Source organism: Rhinatrema bivittatum, chromosome 2 (genome assembly GCF_901001135.1).
Source record: "Rhinatrema bivittatum chromosome 2, aRhiBiv1.1, whole genome shotgun sequence".
In the NCBI taxonomy this organism is placed as follows: Eukaryota; Metazoa; Chordata; class Amphibia; order Gymnophiona; family Rhinatrematidae; genus Rhinatrema; species Rhinatrema bivittatum.
Window position 1 is genome coordinate 600,001,331 of NC_042616.1, and position 15,618 is coordinate 600,016,948.

Below are 15,618 nucleotides of genomic sequence, written 5' to 3' on the forward strand. Positions count from 1 at the left end.
AAACTATGGTTGATAAGAACACATTTCCTTTCCTGACATCCATATAAAATACCTTTAGATCAGGGATTCCCAAAGCCAACTGAATTTTCAGGCTCTCCACAATGAATATGCATGAGCTAAATTTACATATTGCATATACTAGGTCTTCCATGTTATAAAATGTAAATAAATAAATACAGTGAAACACAAAATGGTTTTACTCAACAAAAATATGTTCCCTGCCTATGGGAAGACTTGTTGTTATCCTTTTCCCCTTTTTTGTTGCAGACAACCCTTAGTTAGGAAATCCAACTTGTGTAACTCAGTGAACTTGTTTGTCTTCAGAAAAAGTGAAGTTGTTTACCTGAAACAGGTGTTTTTTGAAGACAACAACTCACCAGTGAAACCAGCTCACCCACTTCCCCCTCTGGAGCTCTTCTCCTCCAGCCAACGCTGTATTATTAGAACTGAGAGGAATCATGGGGTCTCAGCATGGGTACTCCCGTGAATGTGCAGAAAAAGGCTTTTAGATCTTTCTGGAACACCCTGGAATGGTTGTCTGTTTGGCGTGGAATGCATTTGCAGCACCCTTTTGTGCAACTGGTGAACCGCTGTCTTCAGAGTACACCTGTTGTTACTAGTAAGCAACTTTGCTTTATTTCCTGTGTTGCACCCATGCCAATCATTGCTATTTGTTTTGCTTATCAAGCTTTCCGTTTTCTGCAGAAGCACTGATACTCTCTGTTCTGCATACTATTGCCTTACAGTATTTCCCCCTTCTCTTGCTCTCAGATCACTTTTTGATGTGGGTGGTGCATTCCAGGTAGTTGACATGTTTCTGGGCAGGGACACTGAGCAGCTCTCAATATCCGATTTGAAAAGAGGGAAAGTAGAACATGCATCACCTTTTTTTCACCCTCAAAGCAGTGTTTTCTGGAAACAGCGAGAGTAAACCTTCCTTTGTGCCAGGGAGCTCAGAGAAAAAAGCATAAAGGCAAAGGGAATAAAGGGTTTCAAAGCTTCTTATCATGCTGTCAGGAGACAAAATATGAGAGAAGGAAGGAATTGTCGATACTTGTGATCTCTAAATGGGAGACAGAAATGGAGCTCTGTTTAACCTCAAGGAGAACAGGCTGCTATAGTCAAGACAAGTGTAATCTGCATTCGGGTGAATAAGTGCCAAAGGATTCGGCCACAGACATAATTCGGCCAAATTACATTGTGTGATGCCAGCAGCTGGCAAGTGAAGGCCCACACTTCACCCGTAGCACTTTCCCATTACCAGGGGTGAGCTGGAAAATGGATAAGCCACGTAAGCATGCCAGAATGTCCATGTCTGTCACTGGCATTGAGTGGAGTGCAGATAGAGATGTACACAGTCGGTAATGTTTAAACCCCGTGGGCCTGCAAGCACATGTTCACAGGGAAAATCCCTGCTAGGTTTCCCTTCAAAAATGTAGGGCTGGCCAGTGCTGCAGGTACACGAATACCTGAGGGGGGGGGGGGGTTTGCATCCACTTTGCAGCAAGTACTAAAGATGCACCGTGAATGACACTTGAGCTCTGCTTCGCTCTCCTCCCCGCTCCAGCTGTGCCCATTTTACCCAGAGGGGAAGGATAGTATTCAGCTTCGGATTTTACCCGGGTAACTGTTTAGTTGCCAGGTTAAAATCTTGTGAAAAACAGTCCTCCCCAAGCACTGTATAAAGGGGAAACTATTTGCATTTTTCAGAATGGGTACAGTGATGTCAGTTTTCCAGTCAAATAAACCATTAGATATTTAACACCAGAATTTCATGACTATGCACACGAGGAGAAATGAGCAACAGGCATAGGTCAGACCACAGTATTATCGAAATCCATCCCTCCCATCCAAAGTAAGAGGAGAATGAATTCAGGAAAAGAGAAAAGAAATAATGGGACTCTGCATTGTTGGTGGCTGCTCCTGTATGCAGCTTCGCAATACAGGAAGCTGTTTCATAAATAACATGGACCCAGTGAAAAGCTGAGCACGAATCCTTTGCGCAGAGGTCTCTAAACTATAGGCCATTCCAGCTGCCTGAAAATGTTTTATCTTGTCCTTTTCCTATGCAGGGGAACTTCAGACATGCAAGCAGCAATAACTTGGTGTCTAGGGAGGAAATGATGATGGTCCTGTCCAACCTGGAAGGCCTACACATCCGAGCCCTGTACTTCACTGAGACTCAGCGGCTCTCCTTAGGCGAGGTGGGACTGGAGGAAGCCACCAGTTCAGGCAGCGGAAGTCTTGCCCATAATGTAGAGAAATGCTCCTGCCCTCTGGGCTATCTTGGTGACTCATGTCAGGTATGAGCAATTTTTATTTTTTTTTTGTTTCCAGTCTGCTGTTTCATTCTGTTGCCATGCAGAATCAAATGTTAGCAACAGACCTGCGATTACTGGTGCCAAATGACTATGGTTATGCAATCTGCTAGTAAGCAATATTTTCTGGGCTTGATTCACCCAAATTTGGGACAGAATTTCCAGAAGGAAGTTTGCTCACCTGGGTGAATGAGAGTTCTTGCATCCTGTGTGAAAAGAAGCTGAGACCCTGCATATCTCAGGAAAAATGAGAAAGCTTTTATGCAGGCCTCTGCTGATATACCTGAGCTTTATTACCCTTTTCTGATATGCATTACTAAGGTCAGTATATGTGAAAGTATCATGCCAAGTTATCCAGTCTGCATTGGTTACCCGTTATCTGTAGAATCATATTTAAGGTTATGTTTGGTTTTTAAGTCCCTACAAGGGCCCTAGTTATTTGAAGGAACGGCTTAATTGATGTTGGCTTGGTCGGCATCTGAGGTCTTCTCAGGGTGCTCCATTTGCTTTACTAACTTTGAAGAAGTTGACACATACTAGATTACGTAATCAAAATTCTGTTGTATAGCTCTGCTTTTGTGATTAATCTACTAGATGCCTGCAGGAGACTGATTTTTCAAAATTTAGGAAACTGGTTAAAACAGTTTCACTTTCCTAGGGCTTTCAGTAGAGTTCTTTTGTTCTATATTATAGGAATTACCTGATGATGATGCTGTACATGCTTTTTCATGTATTTTGTTTGTATTATAAGTGTTTTGTTTTTGAGTTATTTTAGCATTTTATTTTTTAACTCACCTGGAGCACTTGTTGTATAGACAAATAAGAAATGCAATGAGGGCCGGATTTTTAAAGGGTTACGTGCATAAGTTATGCTCGTAACCCTCTTAAAAGGCCACTGCGCACGCTGAGCCTATTTTGCATAGGCTCGGCGGCGCGCACAAGCCCGGGGACGCGCGTAAGTCCCGGGGCTTGCAAAAAAGGGTGGTCTGGGGCATGACCAGGGGGCGTGGTGTCGCATTCGGGGCGTGTTCGGGGGCGGTCCGGGGGCGTGGCCGAGTGCCCCGACACAGTGGCCTATGTCGGGGCCTGCTGCGCCAGAAGACAGCCGGCGCGTGCAAAGTTACGCCTGCCTCGAGCAGACGTAACTTTGCCGACAAAGGTAGGGGGGGTTTTAGATAGAGCCGGGGGGGTGGGTTAGGTAGGGGAAGGGAGGGGAAGGTGCGGGTGGAAGGAAAGTTCCCTCCGAGGCCACTCTGAATTCGGAGCGGCCTCGGAGGGAACAGGCAGCGCGCGCAGGGCTCGGCGCGCACAAGTTGCACAAATGTGCACCCCCTTGCGCGCGCTGACCCCGGATTTTATAAATATAGCGTACGTTTGTTCGCGCATCAGGCGCGAACAAAAGTACGCGCGCACGCTGTCCTTTAAAATGCACCCCTAAAGGAATTGGCATGCATGATCTCTCTCTTGAGTTCACCAGCGATAATGATATCACCAGCTGAATGAGCATGCTCTGAATTTATTGACAAAAGCGCCTGCTCTTACTTCGTTTGCTAGAGTATTTGTTTGCATGTGCTCAAATGGCTTACATGGCCCAACTCTTTAGCAATCAGTCAGGAACAAGGAAAAATAAAATTAATATATAAGGGCCTAATAGCAGCACTTAGCAGAATAAGTTTGGACTTATTCTGCTACATGGTGGCATTTGAATATTTGGCTGCGTTGAGTGGCTGCCCCTAAGCCATATAATTATTTAGCTGGCTGAATAGTTATCTATCTACATAATAGGTGGGACAGGGCATTCCAGGGCATAGCCACAGATCCCGCTAACTTAGAGGGTCATTTTTTCAAAGTGATCGCTGGATAGCTGGATTAGTTAAACTTACTACTTTGTTCAGCCAGATAGCGGCTGAATATTGACCTCATAAATTTTTATTTGATGGGAAATATACTTTAAGGGGTGAATTTTCAAAATGTTGTGATAATTTTCAAAAGAGTTACACATGTATATGTAACAAACTATCATAGCAATTTTCAAAAGCCATTTACCTATGTTAAGTGCACTTAATGCGGATAAAGCCTATTGACAATTCAATGGTGTATATTGTAACAATTTTCAAAAGCCCACTTACCGTATTTTTCGCTCCATAAGACGCACTTTTTTCCCCCAAAAGTGGGGGGAAAATGTATGTGCGTCTTATGGAGCGAATATAAAAAAAAACAAACAAAAATCTAACAACCCCCCCCCCCTGACTCCCCCAAGACCTGCCGACTTAGTTTACCGCAACCCCCCACCCTCCTGACCCCCCCCAAGACCTGCCGACTTAGTTTACCACAACCCCCCACCCTCCTGACCCCCCCAAGACCTGCCGACTTAATTTACCGCAACCCCCCACCCTCCTGACCCCCCCAAGACCTGCCGACTTAGTTTACCGCAACCCCCACCCTCCTGACCCCCCCAAGACCTGCCGACTTAATTTACCGCAACCCCCCACCCTCCTGACCCCCCCCCAAGACCTGCCGACTTAATTTACCGCAACCCCCCACCCTCCTGACCCCCCCAAGACCTGCCAAACGTCCCTGGTGGTCCAGTGGGGGTCCAGGAGCGGTCCGGGAACGATCTCCAGGGCGTGGGCCGTCGGCTGCCAGTAATCAAAATGGCGCCGACGGCCCTTTGCCCTCCCTATGTCACTGGGACCGACCAGGTCTTGGGGGGGTCAGGAGGGTGGGGGGTTGCGGTAAATTAAGTCGGCAGGTCTTGGGGGGGGGTCAGGAGGGTGGGGGGTTGCGGTAAATTAAGTCGGCAGGTCTTGGGGGGGTCAGGAGGGTGGGGGTTGCCGTAAATTAAGTCGGCAGGTCTTGGGGGAGTCAGGAGGGTGGGGGTTGTTAATTTAAAGGGTTGGGATGGGGTTTTTTTGGGGGGGGGAGGGGTTCCCAGAGAAAAAAGTTTTCTGATCTGCGGAGTGGACCGAAATGGCCCTCCCCAGACCCGAAAACAAAATGGGGAGGAAAAAAAAAGCTATGCACTCCCCTAATTTGCTCCATAAGACGCCCAGACGCAGAGCCGGTTTAGCACAATTTTTTTTTTTTTTTAATTTCCCCCCTCTGAATCCTAGGTGCGTCTTATGGTCAGGTGCGTCTTATGGAGCGAAAAATACGGTAAATGGGTAAAGTGCATTTATACATGTAAAATGTTTTTTGAAAATCAAGCCTCATGCTCGTAAAAATCAGCATGTACATGCTGTACATGCTTTTTATGTATTTTGTTTGTATTATAAGTGTTTTGTTTTTGTGTTATTTTAGCATTTTATTTTGTAACTCACCTGGAGCACTTGTTGTATAGACAAATAAGAAATGCAATAAAGGAAATGGCATGCAGGATCTCTCTCTTGACAGAGAGTACACTAGCATGTACTAGTGTAATCCGTATTTTATAAATATCAAAATTACGCATGTATGTTACATTTTGTGTGCACATATACACGTGCACATATACAAGCATAAAAAAGGGGGCTGTCTAGGGGCATTCCAATGCAGGGCCAAGTTATTCACCTACATTTGGCAATTTAGTCAGGTAATTGCATACCTACTAATTATCTTATCTAACTGATAATAAATGTGTTTATGGTGTATTATTACCTGGATGGGTAAAATGAGGGGGCGTTGAGGCTGAAGAACCAGGAGGGTCTTAATAACCTGGAGAAGGACTGGGTGAATTCGTGGAGTAATTGGTAAACTGATAATTTTATTTAGGCTCCCATGTTTTAAAATATGCCGACTTGCTTGCGTAAATTCGGTTTTATGCGAATAAGTCCTACTTTATTTTCGCAAGGAAAATATCCACATGCATATTTTTAAAATAGGAAAAGTACACACATGCAGTGCATTGAAATATTTGCTGTCAGTGCATTGCATGTATTTGTGCCTAAGCATACAAACACGTGGTTGTTCCTGGGAAGAAATATGCATATATTATAATCCGTGTGGGTTATAAAATGCTATCGTAGATATATGTGTGGCCGTATACATGCTTAAATGCCACCGTGCACAGTTCTTTGAAAGTTACCCCAACATCTTTAATATTTACGCTGAACTTACAGAGAATGTTGAAAATTAGGGTGTAAAAGCCCACATATACAAAAACTATGCAATAAAAAGTCTAATTTCTGTTGCATACTCTGCCATGCTTTCATGCCTTATAACCTTCTCCTCTCAACAAGGAAGATTATTTCAAACAACACTTCACATCTGTGCACTTTGCTCATGGAACTGGTTCCAGAGGACTAGAGGGGGGGAGGGGCATATTTCCCTCTTCATAAAAGTGGAATTTGGCATTACCTCCATAGTGGGTAAATCAATGGAAAGGAACATAAGAAGTTGCCAATCTGGGGCAGACCAAGGTTCCATCAAGCCCAGAATCCTGTTTCCTACAGTGGTCAATCCAGGATACAAGTACCTGGCAAATACTCATACTGTAAATAAATCCCATGCTACCAATGCCAGTAATGAGTGGCTATTCCCCAAGTCATTTTGATTAATAGCAGTTTATGGACTTCTCCTCCAGGAGCTTATTCAAATATTTTTTAAACCTAGCTATGCTAAGTGCCTTAACCACATCCTCTGGCAATGAATTTTAGAGCATAATTGTGTGTTGAGTGAAAAATAATTTTCTCTGATTTGTTTTAAATGTGCTACTTGCTAACTTCATGGAGTGCCTCCTAGTCCTTTTATCATCTGAAAGAGTAACTAACCGATTCACATTTACCCAATCTAGTCCATTCATGATTTTATAGACCTCTATCATATCCCTCTTCAGCTTTATTTTCTGCAAGCTGAACAGCCCTAACCTCTTTAGACTTTCCTTTCATCCCCTTTATCATTTTGGTTGCTCTTCTTCAAACCTTTTCCAGTGCAACTATATCTTTTCTGAGATATGCAACCAGAATGGTACACAGTACTCAAAGTGTGGTCTCACCATGGAGAGCTACAGAGGTACTATGACATTCTCCATTTTAGTCACCATTCCTTTCCTAATAATTCCTAACATTCTATTACATTTTTTGACCATTGCAGCACACTGAGCCAATGATTTCAATGCATTGTCCATGATGATGCCCCGATCTTTTCTCTGGGAGGTAATTTCTAATATGGAACCTAACATTCTGTAACTACGTTGTGGGTTACTTTTCCCTATGTGCGTCACTTTGCACTTGTCCACATTAAATTTCAGCTGCTATTTGGATGCCCAGTCCTCCAGTCTCGCAAAATCCTCCTGCAGTTTATCACAATCCGCTTCTGATTTAACAACTCTAAATAATTTTGTGTCATCTGCAAATCTGAGCACCACACTCATTTCCCTTTCCAGATCATTTATAAATATATTTAAACTCAGCAGTCCAAGTACAGATCCCTGAGGAGCTCCACTGTTTACCTTTCTCTACTGAGAATATTGTCCATTTAATCCTACTCTCTGTTTCCGATTTTTTTAGCCAATTTGCAATCCACAAAAGGAAATTACCTTCTATCCCAGGACATTTTAATTTTGCTAGGAATCTCTCATGAGGAATTTTGTCAAACACCTTCTGAAAATCCAAATACACTAAATCTACTGGCTCATCTTTATCTATATGTTTATTTACACCTTTAAAGAAATGTAGCAGATTTGTGAGGCAAGACTTCCCTTGGGTAAATCCATACTGGCTGTGTCCAATTAAACCATGTCTTTCTATATGTTCTGTGAATTTGTTCTGTAGAATAGTTTCCATAATTTTTCCTGGCACTGAAGTCAGGCTCACCGGTCTGTAGTTTCCCCAGATCAGTCCTAGAGCCCTTTTTAAATATTGGGTTACGTTGGCCACTCTCCAGACTTCAGACATAATGTGCAATTTTAATGTAGGTTTCCAATTTACTAGTAACAGATCTGAAATTTCATTTTTTTTAGTTCATTCAGAACCCTGAAGTATATACCATCTGGTCCAGGTGATTTGCTTCTCTTCAGTTTGTCAATCTGGAATACTACATCTTCCAGATTCATAGTGATTTGGTTCAATTCATCTGAATCATCATCCTTGAAAACAATTTCCAGAAGGGATATCTCCCCAACATCCTCATTAGTAAACATTGAAGCAAAGAATTTGTTTAGTCTTTCCATGATGGCCTTATCTTCCCCAAGTGCCACTTAACTCCTTGATCATCTAATGGTGCAATCAACTCCCTCACAGGCTTTCTGCTTCTGATATATTTTCAAAAATTTTTATTATGAGTTTTTGCCTCTGCAGCCAGCTTCTTTAAAAAATTTCTCTTAGCCTGTCTTATCAATGTTTTACATTTAGCTTGCCAATGCTTATGCTTTTTCCTATTTTCTTCAGGTGGATTCTACTTCCAATTTTTGAAGGAAGTTCTTTTGTCTAAAATAGCCTCTTTTAGTTGTTTGGCCATCTTTCCAACTTTTTAAATGTGATGAATACATCTGGACTGCATGTCTAGAATGGTATTTTTAAACATTTTCCATGCCTGTTGTACACTCTTAACCTTTGTAGCTGTACCTTTCAGTTTTTTCTATTTTCCTCATTTTATCAAAATCTTCCTTTTGAAAGTTTAGTGCTAGAGCTGTAGATCTACTTATTGTTCCCCTTCCAATCTTTTAGTCAAATTTGATCATGTTATGATCACTACTGCCAAGTGGTCCCACCACTATTACCTCTCATACCAATCCTTTGTTCCACTAATAATTAAATCTAAAATGGCTCCCTCTCTTGTTGGTTCCTGAACCAATTGTTCCATGAAGCAGTCATTTATTCCATCTAGAAGTTTAACCTCTCTAGCATGCCCTGATGTTACATTTACCCAGTCAATACTGGGGTAATTGAAATCTCCCATCATTATGTTATGCTCAGGCTTGTGGACCCTTGGGCCGACGGGAGGATGGAATACCTTGGGGGAAGACCCGAAGGTTCTCCTGTCGGGTGGCGAGGCAGGAACCGAAGTTGTGACCGGTGGACCCTCGACACTGTAGACAGGCGTGACTGTGGAAGCGGACGAAGAGTTGTGACGTCGAGGAACGGAGGTGTGTCTTCACCGCTGGAGGTCCGGGGACCTCTGGGACTTAGGTGGACCTTTGAGAGGTCAAGCAGCTAACGTACGGTGCAAGGGCTGACTGGAGCTTCACCCCTGGAAGCCCGCGGTCCCCCCGGGAGGAGCCCATAGGGACCCGGACCGCTGGGACTTAGGTGGGCCCTTGGAGGCGATGGTCAGAAGGAAGTCCGAGGTCGAGAGCCAGAGGGTCGTCGCTCACCAGTCCGATGTCACGCACCGAAGGATCACCACTTGCCAGTCCGAAGTCAATACCAGGAATCACCGTTAGCCAGTCCGAGGTCAATACCAGGAATCAATACTAGCCGAGGTCAATACCAGGAATCAATACTAGCCAATCCGAAGTCGATACCAGGAATCACCGCTAGCCAATCCAAAGTCAGGAACCAGGATACCAAGACGAACTGGAACAAGGAATCAAGACGCTGGAACTCACCGAAGCAAGCAGACTCAGACAATGCTCACAGGAGACGTTGCCAAGTCAAGGAATGGTCAGAGGAAGTCTCCTTTTATACTTCCTCTGATCCTGTGGATAGAAATCAGCTGTATCCAATTAAAGGGACAAGGTCCCTTTAAGTCTAGTGAAGAGGCGCGGCCTCGCGCCTAAAGATGGTGGCGGCCATCTTGGATCTGGGCCGCGGAGGAGAGCAGTGGCGGCCGCGAGGGAGGAGCAGGGACGGCTCTGGTCCCGGCAGCCAGCCTGGAGACTCGCGTCGCTGCGTGGAGGTGCCGGGCCTGGTGCGGGGCAGTCGGCCCCGCCGCGGTCGGTGAACGAGGTAGGGGACCGCGCCCGTGGGCGGCCGCGGGTGCGGAACACAACACATTACTGTTCTGCCAAATTTGTTAGTTTCCTTAATTTCTCTTATCATTTCATTGTCTGTCTTATCATTTTGGCCAGGTAGATAGTGTATACCCTCATCGCTATACTCTTTGCCAACACACATGGGATCTCTGCCCACAAAGATTCTACTGTACCTTTAGTCTCCTGCAAGATTTTTATCCTGTTGGACTCTATGGCATCCCGAGTATAAAGTGCCACCCACCCACCACCAACAACAACTTGACCCACCCTATCATTGCGATATAATTTGTACCCTGGTATAGCAATGTCCCATTGGTTATCCTCCTTTCACCATGTCTCTGAGATGCCAATTAAGTCTATGTCATCATTCACTGCTATACACTCTTAGACTTCTGGCATTGGCATGCAGATATTTCAAAGTATGTTTTTTGTTTCTATTAACAACTTATTTATCAGTTGACAGGAATAATTTGAAATCTTTTAACTCAGATGTTTCTTTACTTATAGGCACAAGGACTACTTTTGCTTTTATTAGAATCTATCTGTTGGGATTCCCTATCTCTCCTGCTTTATTAGTATCTTTCGAAGATACCTCCCTCCAAACCATGTGCTGTTGATCGACTGTCAGCGTTCCCCCTTGTTTTAGTTTAAAAGCTGATCTATCTCATTTTTAAAGGTTAGCGCCAGCAGACTGGCTTCACACTGGTTAAGGTGGAGCCTGTCCTTTTGGAAAAGACTCCTTCATCCCCAAAAGGTTGTCCATTTCCTTACAAAACTGAATCTCACTTCCCTGCACCATCATCTCATCCAGTCTTTGAGACTCTGGAGCTCTGCCTGCCTCTGGGGACCTGAGCGTGGAACAGGGAGCATTTCAGAGAATGCTACCCTGGAGAATCTGGATTTCAACTCTCTATCTAAAAGCCTAAATTTGGCTTCCAGAACCTTGCTCCCAATTTGTCCTATGTCTTTGGTGCTCACGTATACCACGACAGCTCCCCAACTCTGTCTAAAATCCTATCTAGGTCTGCCACCTTCGTATCAAGCAGCAAGTTACATAGCAATTCTCACACCCATCAGCCACCCAGCTATCTACATTCCTAATAACAGAGGGGTAGATTTTATAAATGTACGCGCGGGCGTACTTTTGTTCGTGCACCAGGCGCGAACAAAAGTACGCTGGATTTTATAAGATATGCGCGTAGCCGCGCATATCTTATAAAATCCGGGGTCGGCGCGCGCAAGGGGGTGCACATTTGTGCAACCTGCACGCGCCGAGCCCGGCGCGCGCTGCCTATTCCCTCCGAGGCTGCTCTGAAATCGGAGCGGCCTCGGAGGGAACTTTCCTTCCACCTCCCCTCACCTTCCCCTCCCTTCCCCTACTTAACCCACCCCCCAGGCCCTATCTAAACCCCCCCCCCACCTTTGTTGGCAGATTTACGCCTGCGGAAAGCAGGCGTAAATCTGTGCGCGCCAGCGGGCTGCTGGCGTGCCATCACCCGACCCGGGGCTGGTCCGGAGGCCTTGAGCACGCCCCCGGGCCGGCGCCACGCCCCCGGGCCCGCCCCTGAAACGCCGCGTCACTCGCGTCACGCCCCCCTACACGCCACCGACACGCCCCTCCACGCAAGCCCCGGGGCTTGTGCGCGCCACCGAGCATATGCAAAATAGGCTCGGCGCGCACAGGGGGGGGTTTTGGGGTAGGTTTTCGGGGGGTACGCGCGTATCGTACGCGGGTACCCCTTTGAAAATCTACCCCAGAATCACCAAGCATGATGACCGTCCTAACCATTCCCTCTTCAACAGTAGCCCTGGGAGACTCATCCTTGGTGGGAGGATAATGCATCAGTTGGAGAAAAGGTCCTTGCTACAGGATCACTTCCTGCTACACTAGGGAGATGATCCCTGACCAGGTGACCTTAATAGAGTATTTTGATTCCAATGGGTTATAGAATCTGAGGCAGTACAGGAAAAGATAGGATACTAGAGTATTTCGAATCCAATTGGTTACAGCATTTGAGGCAGTATGGTTTTACCAGAGAAAGATCATGTTCAGCAAATCTGATAAATTGGATGTGGCCTACTTGGATGTCAATAAAATTTTTGTTAATGTTCCCCATAGGAGGCTCATAAATAAATTGAGAAGTTTAAGGGTGGTTAGCAGGATTAGAAATAAGTTAAGTGATAGAAAGTAGACATTAGTGGTAAATGGAGTTCATTCAAAGGAGAGAGGGGTTAACCATGGAGTGCCTGAGGGATCAGACCTGGAACCAGTTTTGGTCAACATTTTCATAAGTCATATTGCAGAAAAGGTTTGTCTTTTTGCAGATAATACTAATATCTGTATCAGAATAGGTACAGAATAGATCTGAATAGATCTGTATCAGAATGGAGTAGACAATATGGGTGATCATATCTGATGATCTCAAAATTACAAAACAGCATAACAAGACAGTGGATCCAATGGAAAGCTAGTGAGGGAATAGGGAGAAGTATAATCAGTAGAAAAACAGAAGTGATAACACCTCTGTACAGGTTGTCGATAAGATCTCATCTGAAATATTGTCTCCATTTCCGAGGCCGTACCTCCAAAAGGATAGACAGAATAGAGATAGTCCAGAAATATCCTACCACAATAGAGAAATTTCTACTCCAAATGCCCCGTGAAATCAGACCTAAGGACCTAAATATGTATACCCTAGAGACATGAAAAGAAAGGGGACATGAGAGAGACATTCAGATACCTCAAAGATATAAATAATGCAAAAGAAGCAAACGGCTTTGCTGAGGAAAGGAAGATCTAGAACAGGGGTCCCCAAGCTATGCCCCGAGGGCTGGATGTGGCCCCTGGCAGCAACAGCAGGAAGAGCTCGATCTGGCCTGCAGCAGTGATGGCAGAAGGTGTTTTGATCTGGGCTGCAGGGCTGGTGACAGAAGCGCATTCCGCCACTACTACTGGCTCAGGTACACGAAGTTGGAAGGGGTGAGTAGCAGCACATCAGAAGGGGCATGGGTGTAGCCTGGTGGTGTAAGACCCCCCACTGATTGGCTGCACTATGCACTGCCGACCTTAGTGCAGGTGGAGCACCTGGGCCAAAGGCAAGGAGAGCCATAAGGAGTTTTTTTTTGGTCACCGTGGAGAGTGGGGCAGCCCACAGAGAGGAAGGATGTGGCAGTACTGCGGGGCTGCCAGGAAAAAAGCAGGTAAGGATTGGAGGTTCCTGGAACTCACAACTGCACCGCCATCTCTTCAGCATTGTGAGGAAGAGAGCGAGGTCATGGTCGTCGTCTCCTAAGAATGCAGGCTTCGGAAGCACAGAAATCCTCATTCTTTTAATCTAGATACCAAGTCCGAGTCTTTCTCCCTGGATTACGGTGTCCAGAGGGGATTGTTTTGTTCATGCCTCAAATCTGGCATTTTGCAATAGAGGAGAGTGAGAGCAGGTGAAAAGGGAAAAGGAATGGGGGAAGGGAAAGAGAAAGAGAAAAGGAAAAGAAGCAGAGAGGAAGGAAATGTGCATGGTGGAGTATGAGTGAGTGTGCCCAACACACACAAACCCCCATCGCTACCCATTTACCCTCCACTCTCCCTGCTCCATTCTTCCCTAGCGGGCAGATATTGGAGAAAGGGGGAGGCAGGGGCACAGTGGAGGTGGGGCAAGGTTGCCAACTTTGGAAAAAAATCTAGAAATATTATTACTGTCACTCTCTCTGCCAAACCTCTGGGAAGCCTATCCCCTGCCTCCCCCTTCCTCAGCATTTTAAATCACCGAAAGGGCCAGACATGATCCCCCTCTCAGCCCTTCTGAGTAAACAACTTCAAGGCGCTCTCTCCTTCTCTCTTCCCTCCTCACCCTCGCTGAGTGATTCGAAATATCCTATGTGGCCCTTCCCTTAAAAAGTTTGGTGACCTCTGTTCTAGAAGAATGAGTTATGGTATTAGGTTCAGAGGAGGCAGGCTCAGGATAACATTAGAAAATATTGCTGCACAGGAAGGCTGATGGATGCATGGAGCAACAACCTAGTGGAGATAGTGGAAGCAAAAACAGTAACATAATTCATGAAAGCATGGAATAATCACATCATCATGTTGTAACAGGAAATAAATTGTTCTTGTCTGTCATCATATTCTATGCAGCACTACAAAGCTTCATCCTCAACTATACCATTTGTAGGATACCATGCACCAGCACCTGTAAACTGAATAGTAAAGAACAAGTGGAGGAGTAGCTGAGTAGTTGGAGCAGCGGGTTATATGCCAGGGAAGCTAGGATTCAAATCCCACTGCTGCCTCTTGTGACTTTAGGCAAGTTACTTCACCCTCCTTTGCCTCATTATACAAACTCAGATTGTGAGCCCTCAGGGGATAGGGACGTATCTATAGCACCTGAATGTAATCCACTTTGAAGTGTCTGAAATAAAATAAATACATAAATAAATAAACTAATGGCAGGAGAAGATAGTGACGCTTTCCTCACTTCCTATCTAGCTACAACACTACAGCCAACCTCTAGCTCACTTTCTGTAGAGGAAGTGAAGTAACTTATAGGACTCTGTTGATACTACTCGCCCCTCATGTACAGTACTAACATAACAGATATACTGAGGAAATGTAAGCAACTTTATCATTCAATAAGAAACTGACACATCAAGACGCAGAGGGCTGACTGATTGCCACCCAGAGAAACTATAGATTGGGATGACATCTCCTACAATGGTGATAAAACAGGAGGATCATTCACACAGCCAGACTTATCATACAAACATCAAACACAAATTCATTTTTCAAACAACCAGTCAAATTGTGTTTCTTGGGCATTTCATATCCCCCACATCTATTTAAGTTGGTTGGATTGGTTATGGACCCTTTAAATTCCTCTGCAGCACTGCCTTTATCGTCGCGTACAGAGCTTTTTTTGCCACTTTTTTTTTTACATGGTTTTCTTCATTGCCTGGTTCTTTGTGAAGATAGCTTCAATATGGCCCACAAACCGATCATCTTGGGCCAACCAGCTGATTCCCCGGGAGCAGCATTGTGACCCAGAGGAGGTACCCTGGAGAATCCTTTTGCCTGTCCCAGATAAGTATTTATCAGTTTTTATACCTGATCTTAGATTGTAAGATATTTTCATAGGGACACATTTCAGAAACTGCTGAGCATCTGGGAACTAGATTCTTCTTTTGGGGGATAGGCTTAACCTGTAAGACCCAGGGGATCATGCTCAGTCACTTCAGATGACAGTCCATGCATAGTTAAACAAACAATTTTACTGAAGGTTATAAATTAGCAATCCAGCAGCACAGAACGCAGAAAAACAGTTTAGAAATACAAAATTCAGCTTCTTAAACAAGCTGAGTAGAAGAGATAAAGGCTTGTGCCCTCCTCCCCAAGCCTCTAACTCCTCTAGAAGC

The 15,618-nt window shown here is 44.9% G+C and overlaps 1 protein-coding gene across 1 annotated transcript in view; it reads left to right on the forward strand.

Annotated features, from left to right (window-relative positions):
- LAMA3 (laminin subunit alpha 3) overlaps positions 1-15,618 on the forward strand; it is a 469,061-nt gene that overhangs the window by 329,468 nt on the left and 123,975 nt on the right. The window contains 1 exon segment of the mRNA XM_029591143.1: positions 2,073-2,303. Coding sequence (XP_029447003.1) covers positions 2,073-2,303 — 231 coding nt within the window.